The sequence below is a fragment of the Sphaeramia orbicularis genome, chromosome 4, assembly GCF_902148855.1.
Source record: "Sphaeramia orbicularis chromosome 4, fSphaOr1.1, whole genome shotgun sequence".
In the NCBI taxonomy this organism is placed as follows: domain Eukaryota; kingdom Metazoa; phylum Chordata; class Actinopteri; order Kurtiformes; family Apogonidae; genus Sphaeramia; species Sphaeramia orbicularis.
This window is the reverse complement of record NC_043960.1, coordinates 18,181,563-18,207,434: the sequence shown is the minus strand read 5'-3', so window position 1 is coordinate 18,207,434 and position 25,872 is coordinate 18,181,563. Positions and strand designations below refer to the sequence as shown.

At 35.6% G+C, this 25,872-nt stretch overlaps 1 protein-coding gene across 2 annotated transcripts in view; it reads right to left on the bottom strand.

Moving 5' to 3' along the window:
- LOC115418049 (carboxyl-terminal PDZ ligand of neuronal nitric oxide synthase protein-like) overlaps positions 1-25,872 on the bottom strand; it is a 431,902-nt gene that overhangs the window by 94,804 nt on the left and 311,226 nt on the right. For both annotated transcript variants that reach the window (XM_030132357.1, XM_030132358.1), the window contains exon 8: positions 21,179-21,340. In XM_030132357.1, the coding sequence (XP_029988217.1) occupies positions 21,179-21,340 (162 nt within the window). The remainder of the gene's footprint in view (positions 1-21,178; positions 21,341-25,872) is intronic.

The following is a 25,872-nucleotide window of genomic DNA, read 5'->3' as shown; positions in this document are numbered from 1 at the left end:
CAGAATACTAGTCTGCATGTAAACACAGTCCTTTTCAAAGCTTATGAAGACTGATGCATACACAGTAAATTTGCCAGTGTAATAAATGAAGTGTCAAAGTATTTTAATTCTTTCGGAGTTATTCCAACAATGGACTGAGTAAAATTTAACATGATAACTTCCAGTACCGGTGAAAATAATTGGAGTTTACAGAGGTTTTACACCGTCAGCGTTAAAGTAAATTGACTGTCTCAAAGTTAATTCAACACCGATAAGAGCAAGATACCTTTCAGTGTTAAAAAATAATGACTCTGAAAAGCCCCGCCCACCTACCTCTGTGCTCAAACTGAGAAGTTGGACTCTGACATTGCCACCTTCCTCGCATCGAAAAATTGCATTTGTAAGTTTGTGTAAATAAATTATTGCTTTTGTTATTTCATCCAAGCAGATTCTGTGTGCAAGAATATAGTTACGTCAACGTCGTCGTCAGTGTTGGGTACGTGTTTTCAAATACCGAATTTGGAAAACGTGATGTCAGGTCGGCGACTTTCATTTTACATGTCATTTTATGTTTACTTTTAATTGCAATATTTCATTTTTACTTAGAATAAACTGGGTACAGAAATAACTGTATCTTTTTTTCACCCCTGCAGACACTGGGACTATAGTACGTCACTTGTAACACCGGTAGGAGGCAGTTAGAAATCAACACTCTTTGGAGTAATTTATTTATCAACATGTAGTGTTAAGTAGGTTTAACACTGGAAAAGTTATTTCTTAACACTTAACTCTTCAGTGTTGAATGTGAATAACACTATGGGTGTTACTTCTCACATAGTGTAAAACTGCATTGACACTAATTAGTGTAGTGTAGTGTAAAATATTAACTCTTACTAGAGTAAAGTTGACTCTAGAAATGTAACTCTATGTTCAGTGTAAATTTTACACTTTGTAGATAGGGACCATATGTTCACTGAGGTAGTGTTAAAATTAACTCTTTAAGTGTTATATAAACACTGGCGATTTTACTGTGTACATACAACTAAGTCAGCATATGAATAAAATCAATTCACAACAAGTGGTGCCAGGCACAACAAACCCCGCCCCTCGCACATATTTCCCACATTATAAGTAAATGGGAAGATTTTTAAAATTCATAAAAAATTTGAACTTTGCCCTACTGTTCCCAGAATGAAATGACATCCATTCTAGGTCAATTTTGTATGATTTCAACCAATAGTTTTGCTGCTACAGACATGTGAAATTTCACCCATTATAAGTAAATGGGGAAAAAAAAGATTTAAAAATTCATAAAAATTTTAACTTTGATGTACTTTTCCCTAAATGTAATGACATCTGTTCTGGGTCACTGGCAATCTATAAACAAAATTTGGTATAAATTCACCCAATACTTTTGCTGCTACAGACATTTGAAATTTCACCCATTATAAGTAAATGGGGACAAAAAAAGATTCTAAAAATTCATAAAAAATTGTAAGTTTGATCTACTTTTCCCAAAATGTAATCAGATCTATTCTGGGTCACTGGCAATCTATAAACCAAATTTAGTATGAATTCAACCAATAGTTTTGCTGCTAGAGAGTTAACTATCAAACAAACAAACAAAGAAACAAACTGGACCAAAAACTGTACCCCGTGCCTCCCTTTTGGGGGGGCGGGGTAAAAATTGATTTACAAAATTCACAACTTCATTTCATAGCTGATGCACACTCAGAGACCATTCCACCTCACCCCCCTAAAATGAGGACTCACATTATCTTATTTCCTACATTCTTTTGGTTCAACCTACGTCTGAAACAGCTGTTTAAACCTCATTGGCCACCTTTCTCCAGACAGTACCTGTGTTTCTAGATAACTGTCAAGATAATTTGGAGCAAACTTTGCAAATGCTGCAAAAGAAAAACAACTATGACTGTGTTGTGTTAATGTCAATCCACTTAATTTTTTTTTTATATAAACCTCCTGTACATATGTTTTCTGACTCAAACTCATATAAAATGTAAAAGTGGACAACAAAAACAACACAGTCATAAAGTGTACATGTTTTTGCATGCCTCTAACAGATGTGTTACAATATCAAAGCTAAATTTTCAGTTGAAGTTTCATTCAGTGGAAAATCCAGCTCCAGAATTATTTTTGCAGAGTTGGGACCGAAAAAGAACTGCTTCCTAGATAATCTGTCATCACAGGAAAGTCTACTATAACAACCACCAGAGCAAAAATGCTTGGCATGACAGACGGAGGCAGAAACCCCCACACACACACTTTGGACTGCCCTTCACCCCTAAAGACATAAGACAAGAAATATATTTGTGGAGACATTCAAATTAATTTTTCTCTACAGTTAACCTTTCCTAAGCAATATATTACTATTGATTATTATATTATCTGCTATATTTTTCATTTTTCAGTAAAACTCTGGTATTTTCCTACATTTAATTTAATTATTACATCATGATGATCATGAAAGAGAGAAATTTCAATGGTTATTATATATAAAAAACATCATTGGGGTCTGAGCCTATTTTGGCCATTTTTCAGTACTTCTGATTTTGCCTTTATATACTATATAATGAAATGTTTACTATACCTATGTTTGGTATCTTTTTTTTCAGCACAACTTCATCTATCTCATCTGCCTATTATTTTTTCACTTTAACCTACTATATCAACACAAAATGCCAAAAAACCCACAAAAATATAAAATATGATTTGAAAAATGTATATAATTTTTTGCATAAATAACACAAAGATGCCTAATGAACCTTTTCAAAGACTTTAAAAGTGAATATTGGTTCCAAATATAGGTATATAAAATCTAAATTGTAATAAATTAAAACTATACTCAAATATTTGACATAAAAGCATATCTTACATACCCCCCCCCCCCCCCCCCGCAGTTCAGGTGGGGGTCATTCTCACCTTTACCTGCAATACTAATGCATTCTGTGGATTACAATCTGTAGATTCAGTCAGTTTTTTTCCGTTTTCAAAAAAGGACAAAAAATGACTAACATATGGTCAGAAATAGAACGGCCGTCCCACCTCATTTTCATACTTTTACTCACATTTGTTTGCTCCAAGTTCAAACCGTCATAACTCCGGTTGTATTTGCTCTATCGACATCAAATAAAAAGTGGGAGAGTGGTTCAGGTCCATACTTTCAAACGCAATTGTCTCTCAGTGGTCTATGTAACTGACTTCCAATGCTACAACGTGTTGAAATGTCATGTGATTGAGTCGCAGGGCTGTGACCGTGGACCCCAAAGGGTTAAATGAACATAAAATGGCAAAAATTTACTTAGGGGGTCAAATGAGTGGCCATTTTTGTCAACAAAAAAGTTTTAAGAAATGCATAGAACTGTGTTCAAATAATGCTAATACATTTGTGCACAGACTACTGATATTATTTGTTAGTGGAAGCTATATTTTCAGAAATATTGGATTTTCAATAGCACGTGTATGTGAAAACTTTTGCTGGTGGATGGACATGACATTAGCCATGATGATCTGGTCAGTACCAGTACTTTATTAGTAATAAACTTATATACTTACTATTGCTAGTTCTCCTCTTATTCATAAATATTTTTATTGTGTATCCAAAACAATAACAGCTTAACAAAAACACAAAATGTGGCAGTGGACGGATGTGACATGGTTGTTACGGATCCCATCATACTGGTGCTCGGCAGCCATGTCACCGCTTCCACAAATGATCCCCGTGCAAAAACTAGGATCAGAATTATTTATTGTATAGTTTATCATCATACTAAAGAGTAAATAACAATCTAGAATTGTTATTTCTTTATAAAAATATTTATTATTAGAAAACTGTTGATTTAAAAAGTGACGTGTGACATTCTTCATGTATGTATTTGCGTAACATAAGCAGGATGGATCAGCACCATACTCCATATTGCAACCTGTAAAAATAAAACGTGATATGCAGTATATAAGCTTGTAAGAAAAATTGGGGAATCTAAAAGAATAGAATATTTGTTTTTCAGGTAAATTCAGTTAAAATATAACTTGGCCATTTGTGACATGAAAATATAGCATTTATTGTGATGAAATTGGACATTTTTGAGCTGAAAACAGTTCATATGACCATCAACATGTTGCAACAGAACTGAAATCCTATAAATTTGCGTAACTTGCATTTACCAACACATAGTTCCTTTGAGGATTCACTTATATTGATTTCTTATGCACAAAGACATAAATAAGACCTCTAAGCACATTTTAGCCGAAAAACAAACATCCACAACCACTGTCATATCAATACTGCGTAACATAATGGTGTTTCCATATTTACTATGGAGCCTCTGAACATCCAAATGTGTCATATCAGGCGGCAATGAAAAACTGACTAACTAGATTTTGCCTGAATTATTAGAAGGTATTGATAGATTTATTGGTTCAAAATGTATTAAATATTGTAGATCAGTAAATGCTTTTGGTTGCAGGCAGCTGTTTAGGTCTTTGAGGGTTAACCTAAAATGACAGACACAATAAACAAATAAATACTGCTGGATGAGAGGGTGTTAACATGAACATTTCCTCTCCAGACCAGACTGATAAGCAGTGACTCTCCAGTTTGAGGACTGTTGGTTGTGGGCTGTATCTCCACAGGCCTGGTAGCTGAGGATGTACTCTTCACACAGGATTACCGTCATCACATTGCCTGCCCACGCCAGGTCCTTTTGATGTGAAAGTGTTTGAACTCCCTCCAACACTGATTTGTCTGTTTTCATCTCATTTTTTTGGAGAAGAAGACTGAGAGGCAAATGAGCATTTTGCCGGTGTAATGATAAGGAAACCATTAGAAATGCACTTCCCCTTGAAATCTATGGAAGACAGTGAGAAAGTGCTCAATGATGTGTGTATGAAAACGCAGGGAAATGTGAAGGGAAGTGTTGAAAGATGGAGGAAAGTGTGAAGGGAGGTCTAATACGAGAAATAAGATGTGAAGAAGGAAACTAAAGAGGAAAAAAAAAATGAAATCATGAAAACAGAAAGGAAGTTGTTTCAGGAAGGAAAGGGAAATAAAATTGCAAAGAAAAAAGTTACATAAGAACTAAAAGGAAGACAACATGACAATAAGAGGAAGGAATGGAAGTGGATTAAGTGAGAAAAGAGAGATAAAAAAACCCAATGTGAATAAAGGAGTGATCAGTAAACAAGCTAGAAAAGAAAGGTCAAATTTTATTAGGCACAGAGTGTGCTCTTCAAACAAATAGTCAATGTACTCCCACTTCCCTGACTTCATTAAAAGCTTCCTCTCATCCTTAGTGAGTTGTGAGCATGAGCCAGATTTCCTAATTTACCACAATTTACTGTGACCCGAGCTCTGGCTCTGCAGTAATAGTTAAGTTTAAGAATATTTTACAGTTGCTGCTTGGGCTACAAGGTTGCAGACTTTTGCAAAACATACTGGGTGATGACAAATGATAGTAAACACTAGGCCTGTAACGGCACACAAAACTTTCAGTTTGGTACGTTTTCGGTTTTGAAAGCCACGGTTTGTTTTTTTTCGGTTCGGTACGGGAAGAAAGAAAACCCCTCAAAATGTCTTTAATATATTTATGAATTTTTGAAAAATTTTCCCCCAATTTTTTTTTTTAAATTTGAATATAGAAAAACAGGAATATAATTCTGCTGCGATAAATCAAATAGAAAATAAAATAAATTATTAATATTACTAAATGTATTTTAAACATTAGTATTGCACTTTTCCCTGACAGGTAGTTTTGAACAAACAAAAATCAAATCACAGTTCTATCAGTTCACATTCTGCATAAAAATACCAAAAAAATTCCACATGAAGTGCAACATTAACAAGAGGACAAACTGGTATTCTGTTTAAACAAACTGAAGAGCAACTTTGACAACAAAAAATTAACCAAATTATTTATTTTAGGACCGATAACAAACTCTTTAGACCACTTTGTGTACGTGCGCGTGCAGGGTGTGATTTGTCGGGGGGGGGGGGGGGGGTTGTTTTGGTCGGAGCCGTGGGGGTGGGGGGGTCCATAACTAATGTAACAAACACTGGCGTGAAACAAAAGTGAAATTTATATACTTTCAACGTCCAACTCCTGGTTCTATTCCTCTGTTATACAGCGTGCATGTGAGAGAGTGAGAGAGAGAGAGAGAGAGAGAGACAGACAGACAGACAGAGCTAGTATAAGTGTTGTAGAACTACCGTAGTTCCTAGGGGCCAAACAACGTCCATCTTATTAACGTGTCTTTCCTCGTTGTTGTCTTTCACCGGGACCTGAACTGATCCAAACTGGACTGTAATGATGGCGGAGGGTCTTCAGTCTCTTCCTTCCAGGTTGACATCATATTTGTTGTTTTTTTTTAACTTTATATCAGCTGTTATTTCGTATTTCGGGTCAATGCGCGCGTCCTTCAATACGTCTATGTGGAACTTGCGCGGATTTAAAGTTCCGTATCAAACAATGGTTTTCGTTCCTTTTTCTTTTTCTCAACATACTGCGCCGTTTCGGTACAGCTGTGTACCGAACCAAACAGGTGCATACCGAAATGGTTCGGTTCGGTACGTGTACCGTTACAGGCCTACTAAACACTGTAGCTACGGCTGTAAAATTGGAGCTATAATATCAGTGGGAATCTAATACCATGCTGAGCCAAGATCATTTTCACCTCAGTTACAAAGCAAAAAGAGTTTATGTCAACATCGATTCATATTCCAAAGAAAATATTGTAAAACTGATAAAAAATGTTTTCATGTTACGTCCATACATATTTATCCTTAATAAAGGAAATGAAAACAAGTGAAACTATTAAAGGGGTCATATTTTGCTAAACCCACTTTTATTAGTCTTTGGTTCATTTATTTGTGTATTTGGACCCCAATAGTCCAAAAAGTTTGAATTTGAACCATCCAGGTGTTGCAAAGTTATCTTTATATTAATTTTGGCAAAAATCACATGAATTTCTACAACCCGTTTCAATTACTGCTTAATTTGTTATGTTTTATAACTACTTATGCCATGACATTTGCACATATAAGGTCAAGACTTCCGACAAATATTTGCAACTGCAATTGTCAGCAGCAGCGGTTGAAGTAAAAACTGAAAATATGTCCAAACTTCGAGCTGATTATCTCAAATGTTCAGTTGTTGGTTGTATTAATGAACACAAGTGGCTGAACGGGACAGAACAGCACAATCAACAGTCTGGAGGGGGCGGGGCATGAAGTGGCTCCTTTTCATTTAAAGGGCCAGCGCTCAAAATGACCTTTCTGGTGTTATTACTCAGAAATAGGGTTGAAGATGGACCTGTGGAGTTGAATTAATGAAGAATTCAGACCCAAGCGTAGCATTTACAGTTTAGATAGACCACAGGGAAATGTTTTAAAATGCATAATTCCATTCAAAAAAAAGCAAAACAGGACTCCTTTAAATTTCTTGCAATAATACACCCAGCAATTAAGGAGCAACAATCAGAATACTGGAAAAAATCTAAATCAGGGGTGTCAAACTCATTTTAGTTCAGGGGCCACATCTAGCCTAATATAATATAAAGTGGGCCAGACCAGTAAGGTAATATAAACAATAGGATAAGAACTTTTGAGTAAAAAAGCAAATTCCGTAAAATAAAAAATACACTTAAGTTTAAATATCCTACAATACACACAAAAATACACTTAAATATACTTAAATCTCCTACAATACACGCAAAAATACACTTAATTATGCTCAAAAATCCTACAATACACAAATACACTTAAAATTCTGTACTTAAAATGTTTTCATCTACGAATTGTACTTGAACATAACATAAACAAATATGAACAACCTGAAAATTTTTTAGTAAAATAAGTGCAATGTTAACAACATTACACCTTAGTTTATCATTTATACATGTGAATCACAACTTAGAGATCACAGTGGATCTACAAATACATCAAACATTAAATAACAGGGAGGATATTATTAAAATTCCACATGCTTCTCTTAAGACATTTCAGATATTCACATTTTTTTTTGTAAAAGACTAGTCTGTAAATGTGAACGTTTTTGTGTAATTTTACATTTTTTACACTAAAACTAAGAGACAAATTAACAGTTTTCATTATTTTTAGTTTATTATGATAGTATTTTAAGGTTCTGATCCACTTTAGAATTAACTGACCTAAAATTATGTTAACATCCTTGATTGTTAACATTTTCAGTGTAATTTTTGTATTTCACAAATTCATCCCACGGGCCGGATTGAACCCTTTGGTGGGCCGGATTGGCCCCCGGGCAGCATGTTTGACACCTGTGATCTAAATCTTACCAAGTGTATTTTTCTCATTTCTAGTCATAATACCTCATCACACTTAAAATACGACATAATCACCTAAAGAGTAACTTTTCAGTGAGATATAAGAACTAATTTTTTAGACAATAGATCTTGAGAATCTTATTTCAAGACATCTTACTAAGACAATTTTCACTTGTTCCATTGGCAGATTTTTGGCTTGAATTAAGCAAAAAAAAAATCTTGAATTAAGCAAAAAAATCTGCCAATGGAACAAGTGAAAATAAGGTGATTATGTCTTATTTTAAGTGTGATCAGATATTTTGACTACAAATGAGAAAAATACACTTGGTAAGATTTAGATTTTTTCCAGTGAATTAACTTGTAATATTTCTGTTCAATAGTTTCTCTTCATTTCAACAGCTACATTCTTCTTTAAGTGGGTGTCTGCGGTTTGATAAAGTGAAGGCAGTTAGAGTTATTTTTCAAGCGTTTTCACAGAACACATCTGCAGAGTGACTGAATTCCAACCAAATTGCCCTCCAATGTACCGTCTCTACACAACAACCTGTGGAAAGTGCAAGTTAGCATCTTCCATCTGGAGACAAAGAACTGCAACATCATCTGCCTCAAAGAGACATGGCTAATGAAGGACACACTAACTTTGCTGTGCTTCTACATCCCCTGAGCAGAGCAGACATATGAGGAGACCTTAAGGGAAAGACCAAGAGAGAAGCGTAGGCTGCAAAATCAACAATCCTTGGTGTGTTTTTAGGAGCGTCTCCTTCCCTGCACTTGCACTCCTCACAGTTCACATTGTGGTTGTTATTATTGTGCCTGTTAAGAGCTGGTGTTCTTTGTGGTCAACAATACCATCAATGACCTGCAGGATGGCTTTAAGTACTTGGATAGGGAAATGATCTGCATTGCATCTGATAAAAAACATTTATACATAGGATCAGTCATGGAATTCATCTTGAAGTGACGACCGAAGCATGTTCTATCAAGAATCAAAACAACTTGAATTTATGAGGTTGTCAATCAATATGTTAAGAGTCCTGTGGTCTTGATGCAGGAGATCAATCTTCCAATAGAAGTGGGTGGTACTTTCACTGGAAAAGAACTCAACTAATTTAACCCTTTCATGCATTAATAATGAGAACCTTAGTTAAGATTGTTTTCTCGAGTGTTTTTATTCCTCCATAGGCATGACAAAAACAATGTGATTAAGTTTTTTTTTTTTTTTTCATGGAGTTACAAAAATATCCATGCATTTAATTTTTGAAGTAAAGAAATGTGTTTAAAACCCAATATCAGAAAGTGATATGAAAACAATGAAATAAAACATGATGTTTTCTCACATTTTCACATATTCTAATGCTAGTTATTACTCTTTTCATGGAGATAATATGCAACAAAAAAAACCTTTTTTTTTTTTCTAACAAATCATTGATTTCCACTGAAACATGTCACTGCAGATCAGGTTTATGTTAGAACAGCACAGTTACAGTACTGGTCTGAATGTCAGTGTATTATTATGGGATGGTGCAGAAGCGTAAACTGTGTTGACTGATATGGAACGAAAACAACCAAACCCATGAATATACAAGAGAACAGATGCAGAATAAACTGACCACTGGAGTGACCACTGTGCATGAAAGGGTTAATGAAAGTCCATATATCACTTTCCTATCAGTGCTCAATAGTAACTATACTGATATCTGTAATGATTTCCATGTTAAACACTGTAAAAAATGACTGTAGAATTAACACCAAAAAGTTGTAAAATTGCAACATAAAAAACTGGAAGTGAAAATACAATGCAAAGTTGTTTATTTGAAAAGATGTTTGTGTTAATGATTAAATCACATACAGCTGTAGTTTTTACAGGAAGAGTATGTTAACAAAAGCAGATTTGTATGTAGAAATGATGTATTTCTATTGTTTTGAGAAAATAACACTGCAAATTGACAAACAATGTGGTGCCGTTTAAATTGCAAGACCATAATGTTGACATTTTTTTTAAATTTTATTTTTATTTAACCTTTATTTACCCAGGCAAGCAATTAAGAACAGATTCTTATTTACAAATGCAGCCTGAAATAACAGCCTATTCTCATACTTCTTTTAAAAACTAAAAAAGTAATTAAAAAAAAGTTAATTTAACATTGTAAACATGTAAATATCACTGAAATCCAATGTTAAATATACATGTTTAAAATGTTAAATCTACATGTTGCTCTGTAAATATGTTTACGGCTCGATGTGTTTTTTTCACGGCTGCCAGTTTTTTTCCTGTTAAAACAACAGGATTTTTTTTTTTACAGTGTAAGCCATCAAAATATGGTCTATTATAAGTAAAGTTTTTAACTCTTTCCCCGCCATTGACAAGATTTTTCGTCAATCCGTGTTTTCACTGTTATACTGTTGTTGATGCTGTTGCAGGTCATGTCAATTATTGTCTTTAGTTCAAAAACAAACAAAGAAGCAGCTTTTCTGGAAAAATGAAGGCGCTGTTGGAAATCTTTCTAACTCAAATCACCTGTATCCCATAGTAACATACAACAGCATTCACTTGGATTGGAAAATGCCTGTTCCGTTGGAAATGTGCACAGTTTCAGAAGCTTTAATATTTAAAAAATTCATGAAAAATTAAAAACATCAAAACTTCTCAAAACTATGAGCACGTTTTATAGACATTGTCCCCTGGAAGCTACATATAAAATGTGAAATGAATCACAACAGTATTATCACAGAAGATGTTTGAAGAAATTGTTAATGAGGACAACGATGAAGACGATGACGCCGAACTCAACACCTCCATAATAGCTCACGGTCTATCTACCAGTGACCTAACAAACCAAATATTTCCAAACTTGAACAAATACATGGTGTCCCAAAAAAAATCTCTACACACTTTAAATAATTGTAAAGTAGGTGTTTATTAAAATCAATTTAATATTCAAAATGTAATAGAATTTACAAACATCATTTTATTGTTTTGTCACCGCCTGTTCTCAAACTGACATCCGTTCTGGTGCAGACACAGCTGACAATGTCAAGCAATGGAATCGCACACGTCACCAAACGGTTCCCTTGGTATTTGCGTGCATTCACATTCAATGGCTGCTCTCAGTTCAGTGACCATTGCAGATCTCATAGTGTGGACTTTGTCTTTTAGGTATCGCCTTAAAAAAAAAAGTCTAGTGGTGTGAGGTCTGGTGAACGCGGAGGGTATTCATCGAAACTCCTCCGTCCAATCCACCTGTTTGGCAAGTTCTCCAGACCTCACACATCTAGACTTTTTTTTTTTGGGGGGGGGATACCTAAAAGACAAAGTCTATGCTATGAGACCTGCAACAGTTGCTAACATTGAGAGCAGCCATTGAACGTGAATGAACGCAAATACCAAGGGAATTGTTTGGTGATGTGTGCGATTCCACTGCTTGGCGTTGTCAGCAGCGTCTGCACCAGAACGGACATCAGTTTGAGAACAGGCGGTGACAAAACAATAAAATAATCTTTGTAAATTATATTATATTTTGAAAATTAAATGAATTTTAATAAACACCTACTTTACAATTATTTATTAATAATAATAATAATAATAATAATAATAATAATACATTTTATTTATAGGCGCCTTTCAGGACACTCAAGGTCACCGTACAAAGTTGTTAAAAATAAATAAAACACAATTAAAATTACATATATACATATATAAAACACATAGGTACATAAAATGGCAGTAGATAAAAGTGAAATTATGGAATTGAGTAGGCCCGATTGCCAGACTATGAAACCAAAACAACTACCGACCGTGCAGCAATAGCTTTTGCCACAGAAGTCGCGATTTTAAGTCGAAATGAGTTAAAATCAGTTAAAAAAGCCGGAGAGTAGCGGCAGCAATACGCGCCAGCATTCACTCAAACCGGAACTGGAATTTGATTTAACCCTTTCATGCATGAATTGTGAGAACCTTAGTCAAGATTTTTTTTCTTCAATGTTTTTATTCCTCCTTAGGCATGAAAAAAACAACGCGATGGAGTTTTTTTTCTATGGAGTTACAAAAATATCCATGCATTTAATTTTTGAAGTAAAGAAACGTGTTTAAAACCCGATATCAGAAAGTGATACGAAAACAATGAAATAAAAACATTTTTAATGCTGCTAATCTGATGCCTTCTACCATTTTAACATATTCTAATGCTACTAATTACTCACTTCATGGAGATAATATGCTAAAAAAACCTGCCTGTCTAACAAATAAAAACTGATTTACACTTAAACCTGTTAGTGCAGATCAGGTTTATCTAGAAAAGCAAAGTTACAGTAATGGTCTGAATGTCAGTGTATGGGATGGTGCATAAGCGTCCACTGTGTCGGCTGATATGGAACTAAAACAACAAAACCCATGAATATACAAGAGAACAGCTGGAGAAGAACTGTCCACTAGAGTGACCACTGTGCATGAAAGGGTTAAAGTATGTATACATTTTTTTGGACACCCTTTCTATCACCCAACCAATCAGATCAACAGCTGTGTTTGTAACAAGTAGTGAAAGGAATCCTTTTTCTTCAGATTTTATGTCTTTGAACCATGTCTTTTTCCCTGTGGTGAACTGCTGACACCCTGCCACCGCCCCTTGGTAGCCGGGATGGACTTCAGCATCCTTTTGACCCTCCTGAGGATTAAGTGAATGAATGAATCGCTGAAATACATCTTTAAAAATGGATTGTGGGAGGTGATGCTGCTGTGACCTCTGGAGAGCGAACAGGGCAGCCATTTGAAAAGGCAGGTACAGACATAGCTCAGCTGCACGACTCACAAAGTTGTTGAGAACTACACACAATTAGATACTTGAAATGGGGAGTCACAGCTGCACAGCCAATGTCAGTGTCTCGCCTCCTGACGCTAAATAACTTTTATGCCCATGGCAGGAATCATCATTCTGCTCTCTCTGGTGTCCCTGATTGCAGAGTAGGAAACAAAGAATTTTACCCATCATAGTTGTATTATTGATGAAGTCCTGTATTGAACATCACCCTGAAAGCGGAGAGACTGAACCAGAGAAGACATTTTCTAGGCAGGACAGAAAAACAATGAACTCAAAGTGGCTCTACGGCTTTGATAAGACGCTGATTTTGGGGATAATTTTCTCTAGATTAATACATGACCTACTTTAAGCTGTCACACAACATAATCCCATATGTACCTTTGCGGTTTCTTTGTTTAGCGTGGATATGTTTTGATGTTTTGTGACTGCACAAGGGTATCATGGGTAAGATGTTGACGTGTCAAAAATCAGCGGGGGATTCTTTTGCGATTATGAAATCACAAACAAGCACCATCTCTATCTTTAATATTACTATAAGTAGGTTACTGTGATTCCATGAAATGCTTTTAACAGTTTCACATCTTAAAAAGCCAATATAAAAAAAAAACAAGGCCTCAGTTTCTAAATAAAACAGCAAACACCCCAGGGAAAGACAATTTGTTATGAAGAGAAATCAACATTTGGAACTTTTAACATGAAAACACACACACACACACACATATATATATATATAATCACACGGTATCCTAGTTTTCCTGCCAACAAACCCCTTCTCTTCTTCTTTATGTTCATCCAAAATGTGCATTACATCGGAGCAGAGCTAATCAGCTTATTACTTTCTGCTGTGTGACCTTTGGTGGAGTTCGTTCTTCTCCCTCATTACAGATGTTAGAGGCAGCTTCAGGCTTCTTTACTTTTACCTGTGGGACGATGTTTATCTGACGGAGAAATGTGCAGAAGCAGCAGCATGTCTCTGGTTCATTATAAAGACTGACATCAGGGATGAGCCTCTCGAGATGTGGAATGTGTGTACACGTGATTATGCTAATTTTTCAATCATATGTGAGTTAATGGAAAACAAAAAAGATGGTTTGAAGCATTTTTCTTGTTTTGTATCTCTTTTCTTTTGGGACTTTTTACATTTTAATTTATTTTTTTAATTAAGTTGCTACAGACTTGTTTAGTCAATTAAATGTTTCACCCAGAATCAATATGAAATCCTAATTTTTTCCTTTATATATGATCCAAAGTGGTGTGATTTCGCAATTGTGAGAAAAAAGGATTGTAGCGCCGCATTATGTAATAATGGTGCAATATGTAATAATGTAATAATTTTTACCTCATTATGTAAGAACGCCCCATTTTGTAATAAAATTCTTGAAGGCATTTTGTAATAAACTTTGCCGCATTTTGTAATAACTCATTACATATTGTGTCTTCCAAATTTCACTGCACCAGTAAGTTTCTTGTCAGTAATAATTAGTGCAGCTTTTGTCTCTAGCTTGCAAATACATTGTCCATTATAATGAATACAGTTACCAATGAAACATCCTACTATTTTTTTTTTTTTTTTTTTTTTATGAATTCAAATTAAGCTGGCTGGAATGCTTAATGTTGTTCTGCTGATATGATGGTTTTTCCAATTAAAGCATCAATTTCAGTGTTTTTTTGATGGTTTATTACATAATACACCAAATAATTACTTTTTTTTTTTTTTTAAATTCCAACACCCACATTTTGTAATAGGTGTTGCAAAATGTAATAAGTTATTACAAAATGCCGCAAAGTTTATTACAAAATACGTTCAAGAATGTTGGTACAAAATGCAGTGTTATTACATAATGAGGTGAAAAATTATTACATTATTACATATTGCACCGTTATTACATAATGTGGTGCTACAAGGATCAACGTCTCCACACAAGTTCAATGCTTTTTTTACAGTATGATGCACAAAGAAGAAGGTTGTGCAAAACTTTTACAAATATATTATACAAATGTGAAGCCATACACAGAAAAGTGACTTTTAGGAGTGTAAGAAACAAACAAAATTAATATTTGCATGTTCAAATACCCAGAGGAGTTGTTCTTGCATTTTTTAATGAGATTTCTCAACACAATAATTTTTCTGGACTTCATATAACATGACTAGAGGTAGGTATTTAAATTAACAAATGATTTTAGGTGAAAAACAGATTTATGAGATGATATGTGATATAAGCACTACTATTGTGGATCAGGTGAAGGACAGCGACAGCGTTACAGACAGAATCAGTGTAAACAATCCACTCTGATGAGAAACAAACTGAGGAGTCATAGGAAACTAATTTAGATGCTGTGTGGAAGCCAAATGTTCAGCAGGTCAAAGAACTTGGGCCCAGCAGGGAAACCTAGCTAAATGGTAAAAGAGCTAAGGTCAGGCAAAAACGCCTCAGGGCAGCAAACGCTTACTCACACACTGAAATGTTCAACATACGGTGAATAATCCTTTACTGCCAGCGCAGTTTTAACCATTGCAGATATTCATACCAGTGTCTCTGGCAGACAGCTGTCACGTCTGGTTTCATCTAGACACAATTAATAGCAGTAACCCTTTATCGGGTAAGTGACTATTTTTGGTAATTTCCACACACATTACAAGACAGTGACAGCAACAGTTACAGTGAAGACAGTGAGTCAACAATCCACATACACTCCAATGTGGTGTACAGGGTCTGTAAGGTCCACCTCTGCATGAACAGTGAGTGTACCTGCTTTGTTAGGTACCATGAAGTAATGGTAGTAATGTAAGGAATGATGTTCAAAGGGAGAATGTGTCTGGATCAGCACTTATGATGTTCTAATGTTCTAAAATATATGCTCCTATCACCTTACATATGTTTTTCTAGTATTTTTTTTTTTTTTATCAAAGTGGCTACTGACACAGTACTGTGGCATGAAATATCGGTTTGTCTATTACCACAGAGCCAATCAGCACCCTCCTTATATCATGTTTAGACTGGCAACTTACGTCCCAAAAAGCACCAAGGCAATCTGAGAGCGAATAGGTCAACTTAAGGCACAGCAGAAGTTTAGCTCACTTAGTAATGTATCAGACTACAATGCAGAAGACCTGGATTCAGTTCCCGGTTGCAGTAGCATTTAATTATTTTTTTTTTTCCTAGATATTTTCAAATGGGGGGGCACGGCGCTGGTTGGTAAATTCAACACTGATATAAATCAGCCACTGGGACAACGTTCAGAGTGCAGAATTCCACAGGACCACAGCACTCAACTGAGACAGAACTGACACAGAACTGACAAGTCACACAGCACACTACCATATCTAACTAACATGTAGCTCCGCCCACCTTCTCCAGCCTCCAGAGCAAAGAACACCATAAAACAACATATAGAGTATTTAGATCAATAATTCCTATTCTATACTATATACTATCACAAATTTGTCATTTCTTCCCTCAATTGCCACAGTACTGTGATAGAAAAATGCACAAAAGAATGCACTGAAGTATACGACATAGATTTGCCACAGTACTGTGGCAACGAGAGGGTAATGAGTAAAAAAAAAAAAAAAAAAAAAAAAAAAAAAAAAAAAAAAATCAAGAGGCGAATGAGTTCATGTAACAGTATCCCTGATTGGCTCTACTACAAATGCTAACATTTGATTGGTCTGTGGCAATAGACAAACTGAGATTTTGTGCCACAGTACTGTGGCAGTAGCCATTGACATTTTTTTTAATATATATACAGTACTTCTTGGATTTATTTATTTTTTTGCCACTTTTGGGTAAGGAACCAAATATCTTTAACCTTGATTTTCTACATAACAATAAAAATTTCTGAAAAATTTCGCAAAAGTTATAAAGTCATGTTATGTCCTCCAATAACACACTGAGGTTGAAATTTAGAATATTAGAGTATTTCTATGAGTGCCCTATAAAGGGTTAATATCTGGGCCCAATCAAACAGAAGGTCTCTGTCAGAGCTTTAGGTGTAGATAAAGGGTAGATAAGTTCAGGAGGTGTAATCAGGAGCCCAGTATCTGTTCCAAGCTGAACCTGACAAACATCAGTATTTAACCATCTGGGACACTTCTGGGTCAGTGTGAGTGTGCATGAAGATGAGTGTGATGAGTTGTGAAATTGCAGTTTCTGGTCTCGAGGCTTTTTGCAAGTCTGTCACCAGTCACTTCTCCCTCTGCAGCCACTCATGCTGGGTGATTGATGTCTGCTGCTGGGTGCACTCAGTAACAACTTTTTTAGAACCCAGATTGGACTGACGGCAGCTGCTGATTTCCTTTTCTGAGTAAAATCATTCAGGAGGATTTCCAACTGGTCACATTAGGTTTTCATTAAATAAAGACACGTTTTGTTTGCTATTGGCGAACAGGATAATAAATATAACACTTCAATATAATAAGGAATGGGAAGTATACTCACGTGAACATGCAATATCTGACATACTAAGGTGAACGATATGGTAATTTATTTTTATTACATAGATGAATCCCCTGGACATTAAAACATAATATTATAAAATGATATAATTGATTGGGCTCAAAGTGTATGTCAATATAAGAAATTGCTCAGGTATCATATAGTCTGTTTTTGTCCATACATCAGTTTTCACTTCATAAATGGAAATAAACTTATATCGTCACTGTTTTAGATGCACAACTTAGGCCACGGTGGAGTGTATTAATTAAAACAAAAATACATATGATGAGAAAACATAAAATGTCATGAAATAGTGTTGTGGGAGCTGCACACTTCAGAATCTATCTGAAATGATTCATGAAGAAAAGGAAACATGAAACAAGGAATATTGAAGATTCTGTAATTTTACTGCTCTGCTAAGTTACCTTAAATTCAGTGCATGATATTTCTAGGTTTGTTTTCCCAAGGTTCAGGAGCCCAGAGGAACAGGGCAGGTGGAACACTGCTTCCATTGTTCTGCTGACTGCACTTTAACCTTAAAATTGCCAAGGATGAGACACCAGTTCCCACGGCAACAAATGGTCCAGGTTAAAGCGCAAGTCACTGTGCTAATGACTGAAATAACAGGAACAATTTGAAATGTAATTGTGATGAACAAAGGCAAATTTTGGACAGTATATTTATTTATTTATAATTTTATCTTTTTTTATACATCTGTTTAATAAGTCAAATCATTGTTTTGGCTGCAACCGATACTTTGAATGGCTAGTATTCTTTATGAATAGGTTGTCCTGTGTGTCTGTAGAGAAATCTACTTTAAAATCTTTGTTTTCTGAACTTATCTTTGGAAGTTTTACGTGCATTAAAGGAGCTATATAAAGTCTTTCAACTTCTAAAAATAAAAAAAAGTGAACTAAAATTATGTAAAATCATGTGTTTAGAATACAGAGCTCTGACACTATGTCAATGTACTGGACTGTAGTGATATGAACTGAAAATATTACACTGATGGGCCGGGAAATTTATGTGACCACTAGAGAGAGTAGTGAGTGGTATTGAAAACTAACACCACGGGGGCTTTGACCAAAGTGTCAGAAAGTGATCAGATGGGGTGAGAACCACTAAGAATCAACTTTTAGAGTCAAAGAAAACGATGAAAGCTGAAAACACTGTTGTTTTCACCACAGGACACAGCTCTAAATTAAAAGAATGGAGTTTGATGATGAAATCGCAGTGTTTATCAACCACAGTGTGATTGATTACAAGGCTTATGAAGGCATATAATAATTATGTGACATTATATTTTTTGCTAAGTTGCCATTTGTTGAGCCATGTTTCAGACTAAACTGTGACAGTTCTGACCTTGTTTGGGTGATTCCAAACAGATCTTTAGTGCATCAACTGACAACACAAACTGAACAGAAAACAGGTGATGTATGGTTTTATCGGAGCTGTTTTTTCTGTCAAAAACAGAAGTAAGCTAACAAAGCCATAATGTAAACTATCAGCTGGCACAACACATGGTGAAGATTATAAGACTGTTATTTTGATCAACTGTCAAAATTAGCTACTTGATACCATAATACAGATGTGTGTAAACAATGAGCTTTATACTTTTTCCAGTGGGTGATACCATAACACTGGTTTGCTTGTGGTTTTGGTAGAACTAAGTATGTTCTGGTACTCGACTTCCACCTGATGTTGAGAGCAAGGTTATAATAGTTTTAGATTTTTAATTATAGTTTAGTTTTTATTTAGTTTTGAGTTTTTTTTCTCTAATTCAGTTAGTTTTAATTAGTTTTTAGAGCATGTTTGCTAGTTTTTATTAGTTATCGTTTTTTTCTGAACGCTTAGTTTTAGTTTAGTTTAGTTTTAGTTATTTCATATATTTTATCTTCCTCACCATCCTCTTCAAAGAAATTAGTGCGGTGCGAATTAGCAGGTTACTCTGGACACTTTATTTGGGGGTCAGGTTAGGGCAGCTCATTGACTGAGCAGAGACACAAATACATGTTCATTATGATGTATAAATTCCCTGTAGCAGGTTGGGGGTGTGTGTGTGTGTGATCCATACACAACGTCACTTACGTGAAAACAATGTGAAGATGTGCAAGGCGTGAGACGAGATGCACAAAGCAGCCAGCAGTTTAACCAGATAGAAACATATAAACCAGCTAACCAGCAGTTAAACCAGACAGAAACATATAAACCAGATAGAAACATATATATAAACCAGCTAACCAGCAGTTAAACCAGACAGAAACATATAAACCAGCTAACCAGCAGTTAAACCAGACAGAAACATATAAACCAGCTAACCAGCAGTTAAACCGCACAGAAACATATATAAACACATATAACCCAGTTCCTCATCAGTAAACCACACCTTAGCAGATATCTCATCTCTTAATCATCTCCAGTTCCATTATTAGCCAACTTTGCTTCAGTTCAGTTCAGCTAGCTGTAGCTAGTAACATCAAATGTTTTTTAACATTCTAACAGGTTCCATACCTCTGTAATTGGATTAGTTTTCATCCTCCTCTTTTCTCCTCTTCTAAACTGTGCAGTTCAGGGCTTGGAAGGCCTTTTCATGGTGGCGCCACTCTCCAGTTTTTACCTGGATGCTAGTTCAACACTGACTCTGCCCTTTAACTCCACTCTGTCTCTGTCACTCACGCGCACACACAGTGAGCGCAAAAAAAAAAAAAAAAACTCGACCCCACGCATCACTAAAGTCAATCCCAGACAGGTCTCTGCTGCTGTGTCCCAGCTTCAGTCTATATGTTCCAGGTAGAGTTAGGACCAGAAGACGAATGGAAACCACAGTGAGCAGACATGACAGACTGTGACGTGTTCTATGGTGCTGCAGCTCAAACTGCTGGAGTGAAAGAAATCAATTTGATATCAATTCGACATTGACAAAGAGGAAAACGAAGGGAATTTTATACATACTTTTTATACGTTTTAGTTAGTTTTGTAAACACACAATACAGTTTCAGTTAGTTATCGTTTTTTTCTTTTAATTAGAGTTTTTATTTATTTCAGTTAACGAAAATGTTTTTTCAATTTTAGTTTTCGTCATTTTGTTCGTTTTCGTTAACGATAATAACCTTGGTTGAGAGTCTGGAATATCAATACAAAACAGAACCTACTTTAACCCTATAACACCAAACGTATCATATTTGATACATGAGTTTTGAAGCCCTCTACATGATCAGTGTGATATTATTTTTTTCTTGAAAAACCTGACATATACAATTAAATACATGCAATACACAGATAATCCACCAGGGGGAGGAATTCGTTCACCAGAGGCCTTTCCAGTGACACTACAAGACTGAAGGAGGCAGAACTTTGCCAAATTTGAAAAGGAATTATCAATTTGTCAGACATTTTTGTGTTATATTATGTTTTTGTTTGTTCAAAAATAGTAATATTTGCGCATTAAGACCCGATGTATCAAATATGATACAAAATTGAAACTCATACATGGAAATTGATATTTGAAAAAAATGTGTTTGGTTGTTCAGAAGGACCAATAAAGGCTCCAGTTTCAAAGAACTGGAATTTTCTGTAAATGATTTAACGGTTCAGGCTCTACAGGGTTAATGTGTGTTTTAGTGTGCATACCTGTGCTACAGCCACTTGTGTCTGCTGCTGCTGCTGCTGAAGCTGCTGCTGGAGCAGTTGGATCTGGTGGTGGATGGACAGGGGGGCACCTGGTGGCAGTGTGCCCGACGCAGGGAGCAGCATTCTGGGGCTGGACATCAACAGGGACACCTCCTCTGATACCTAAAACCAGGGGAAGAAAATGGTATTTAGAGGTGTGAATGAACTACACACAGGCAGCCAGGCAGATAAAAACCTAATGGGACACAGAAATAAAGCAGATTTCACCAGTTTAATTATGAAGAGAATCATTTAAGCCAGATTGGGAATGGCTGCAATGAATCCTATTGTGGACCACTACTGAACATTTAAGCTCCGGAAAAAAAAGAACAAGAAAAAGAATACATTTTACAAACCTTTTCATGTATTTATAAAAGAAGCCCATACCTCTGACCTTTAAAATTTAATTTTCATATCAGTTTCAATAGTTGACTTTTCCACACTTTACAAGCTTATAGATGCAAATATGTCGGAAGAAAATGAAAATTACTAAGGAATAAATAAACATAATCAGGACAAGCAATAGCACAACAAAATGCCTTAGAGAACAAGTCATCATCAAAACAAGAATCTGAATTTGAAATGTAGAAGTACTGATTAATGGAACCAATGTGAAATGAGCGCTGCTGTGAATGCAGATCAGTAGTATTACAACACTGCACTCCAACAATAATGAGCTCTGGGATACACTTCCCCTTCATCTGAGGCCGTCAATGCATCCTAATTGTTCGGTAAGCAGTTGTACATTGTGCCCTTTCCATCCTTCAACCAGATCAAAAAGATAATCTGGGATCCGATGACAGTGCTCTATACTGGATCAGGTTGATCACACTGGTCTACAATTTTTTAGAAATGATCTGCCTCAGAGATTAAATGTGCTAAATGTTATGTATTTTAATAAGATTAATTGGAAAACAAATGACAAAAGAGCTGGTTCTTCTGATGTGTAATGGATAGAGTTTCAGGTTGTCAAGTTTCTATGGCAACACAGTAGTTTATTAATCTGATTATTATATTTTAGATTTTTTGGGTTAACTTTATTTTGCACTTCATTATTGAAATATCTGATTTGTTGTAATTTAAGTTGTTTTGTAAGTCAAATAAGTATTTGTAATAAGTAAGTTTGCCCTGGTCAAAGGTCACGTAGAGTCATGTGGCCTCAACACGGAAGCGAAGGACAACGTAGGAGGAAAGGACAGATCTGGCGGGTCTGAACAGAGAAAACTATACCCTGTCCCATTTTTCTGTTGGTTATCCAGGCGAACACGGTAACAGTGACTTCTAATTTATGTTTACAGTGTTGTGTATGAATGACATTTAAGTAAAACATTGTTTAATTTTCTGTTTGTATTTAGTTTTCACGGTGTTTTCATGGTGTACCACCTATCTTCCGCGAAGAATAAACTTGCTGTGGACATCAGTACGAAGCGTGGACACATTTAATAACCAGAAGTAATATGATGTTTTCAAGGTATGTGATAAAGTGTTGGTTTATGTACATTTATACAAAAGATTTATAAATTTTCCACTACATAGAACCTGTAAAGTGAATGTCTTGTCATGTACAGACAGTGTTTTGATGTAGATCTGGTAGCTCTCACAGAAATATTCCTTTGGAGTAAAACCCATTCTCTCGTTGATTCTCCAATTTCACATTTTGACCCAATCTATCTTGGGAACTTCAGCCAACCAGCATTTTTGACTTGATTTTTCTTTATCAGTAACTCCCACGTGGTAAAATTTCCCTATTTTTATTCTGGAAGCATTTTGTCAAGTCCAACAGGCTGCACAGTGCAAGATTATCAACTGATAGATTAGCTGCGGCACTATGTTGTGTTTTTACCAGAAACTTTGTGTCGAAGTAACCTTTAATTCAGCACATTAGTGCTGTATCTTAATCTTTCTTTTGTAGAATCCAGTCACACAATGTTTACTCAGCCACTGTCACCAGTAAACTATGTTGTGAAATAAATGAGTACACTACACTTAAAATATGGATAATTTTTAGGTAGACTGATGTATTTTGAAAGCAAATAGTATGATTTCTATTACATTATCAAACATCTACGTTTATCCATCCTAACACACATGCACTACATAGCATTAGCAGCAGCACAGCACACATTAGGACACAATACATGGTGTAATAAACTTTACAACTCTAACCGTTGTCTAAGATCTACTAGTGATAACTAACCTTTTTTTTTTTTTTTTTTTTTTACATTTGTGACAGTTCACAAAAAGCACTGAGTGGCTGGGCTCATTTCAACCGTCAGTAATTTGTGTTCAGTGTTAATCTTCCCAGTAAAGTTATTACACTATTCAGTATTTCAATCAAAAAGTACATTTAGATAAACAGAGCAAACAACGAAAATATTTCAAACCAGTACAGTCGCGGAAAAAATTATTAGACCATCAAAAACAATGGTTATGCAATCAAGTACTAACGCCTGTGTGTATCATGTGACTGAAACAGACAGAAACAAAAACATGGAATGCCTAAAAGCACTGTTTTTGTCAGTAGAATGCCATAGATATTGATGTAAGAACTGAAGTGATTTTGTTTATTATCAAGAAAACCATGGAAAATGGTTGGATATCAGCTCTGAAATTAAACTCTTACGAGCTATTTTTGTTGTTATTATTATATTTGTCCAAACAAATGTACTTTTAGTTGTACCAGGCATTAAAATGAACAAGTAACTGAAGAAAACAAGGGGTGGTCAAATAATTTTTTCAGCAACTGTAAATATTTTAAATGCTTTAACTCCATTGTGCTGCTAATACTTCTGTAACTACATGTAATGGAGTACTTTGATGTTGTTGTATGGATAATGTTCCTGAATCATACAATTTGAGTCATTTTTTTCACCCCTGCCACTACAGTCACGGTAACATTGAGAAGAACAGAAAGCATGTCAAGAAAAATGCACATCCATCTCAATCAAACTTTGGTTAGTTAGTTAAATGTACTCCCACAGGACTTCATAAAGCACTTTAAAACTGATGCCAAAGGCAAAAACAACGTGTTCTTTCATACTCTAAGGCTACCACCTTAGCAATTCTGTCTCTTCTTTCATGTTTCCTCCAGCTTGCATCAGCCAAACCTACTGCAGCTGGTTGTTGGAGATCAAGCCTGTTTGAAACAATTGCATTGCTGCACAAGTCCACACAGTGTGACATTGTTAACTATGTATCCAAAGTGCTTCAAAGTGACAAGAATCACAAAACAGAAGGAGATCTAGGGCAAGATGACACCTGATTAAATTGAACCTGGACGTGCCTTAAGGAACCCTCGCCAAAATACTTCACCATCTGTCTCATCTTAAGCACCTTCTGGTGACACGTAGACAATGATGTGTGCACACACACCCTCCTCCAGACACACTCTCAACCAGAGGTACGTATGACGGATGGTCTGTCTGAGCTGGATCTTTTAGGTTAATGAGAGGAAATTATCCAAGCTGACAGGTTGTTTGGTGCCATCATGTAATAAATGAGAAGGGTGAAGTCTCCTCTGGCTCTGTGAGTGCGTATGCATGTAAAACAAGGAGCGCTAGAGGATTTGATGATGGAGAGGCTCGTGAAAACCTGAAAGATCTGATAAAACAGACTCCCTTTTTCTTGTAGTGCCTCTTTATAATGGACACATTGCTCACCTTTTTATCTCAGCTACGCACAGGAAGCTGAGACAACTGCTCAGTCTGCTAAGTGAAGGATATTCAACACTGTGGAAGTTTTAAAGTGAATGTTGACAGACAAACATGGCAGGTTCAATCGCTGGAAGAGTGGATAAGATGATTCAGCTCTCTAACTGAAAGGAGGCATAATTCTAAGAACTGTAGACACAGGAACTGTTCTCTTTTACAGAGAAACTGAAAAAAGAAGACAGGAGTTAATAGACTGTCAAACTGATGGCACAGACTGAATAGAAAACCCAGGACAGATATCATAGGGTTGTAATTTCAAACATGTTTATTTTGCTCATTTCTACCTGCAGTTCTTGTAATTATGCTACAACTATAAACAAACCATAACACTGCATCATCATTAAGAGAATGTCCAAAAGAAAACAGCCATGGTATGTGGATGAACATTCTCATTTCTCTAACGTGCAGCAATTTAGTTTTGAAAAAGCTCCAACACATTTACTCACCTTTAGATCTATATTTTAGTCTAAACATGGTTAACTCTCAATATTTTATTAAAGGAAACATGAACATTCAGCAAATTTGTTCCAAAAACAATGATACAACAGAACTGGACAACAAATATTCTGTTCATTTAACTTTAGAACATCCATTTCTTTCTGGAAAGCTTAGCCTTGAGCTGGGGTTACTCACTGTATGTCCAAAATACACGTCTGCATTTCAAAGGAAATATCTATTGTACTACGGTATAGTATATATAGCAGTAAAAACAAAAGTCTCAGTAGAAAAAAAAAGGCTTCTGCAGATCAAAGTGGTCATATTTACTGTGGCCTTCCTTTTACACTTAACACGTCTTTAATCCTTTTGTTCAGACGATATGAAATTTTGGATATTCATTTTCAGATTTTTTTTATTCCAGGTTTCATTCAACACATGCCAAATGTTTCTAATGGTTTTTGCTGTTTCTTGTCATGGGGTAAGAGGTCACACTACATACTGACTTTA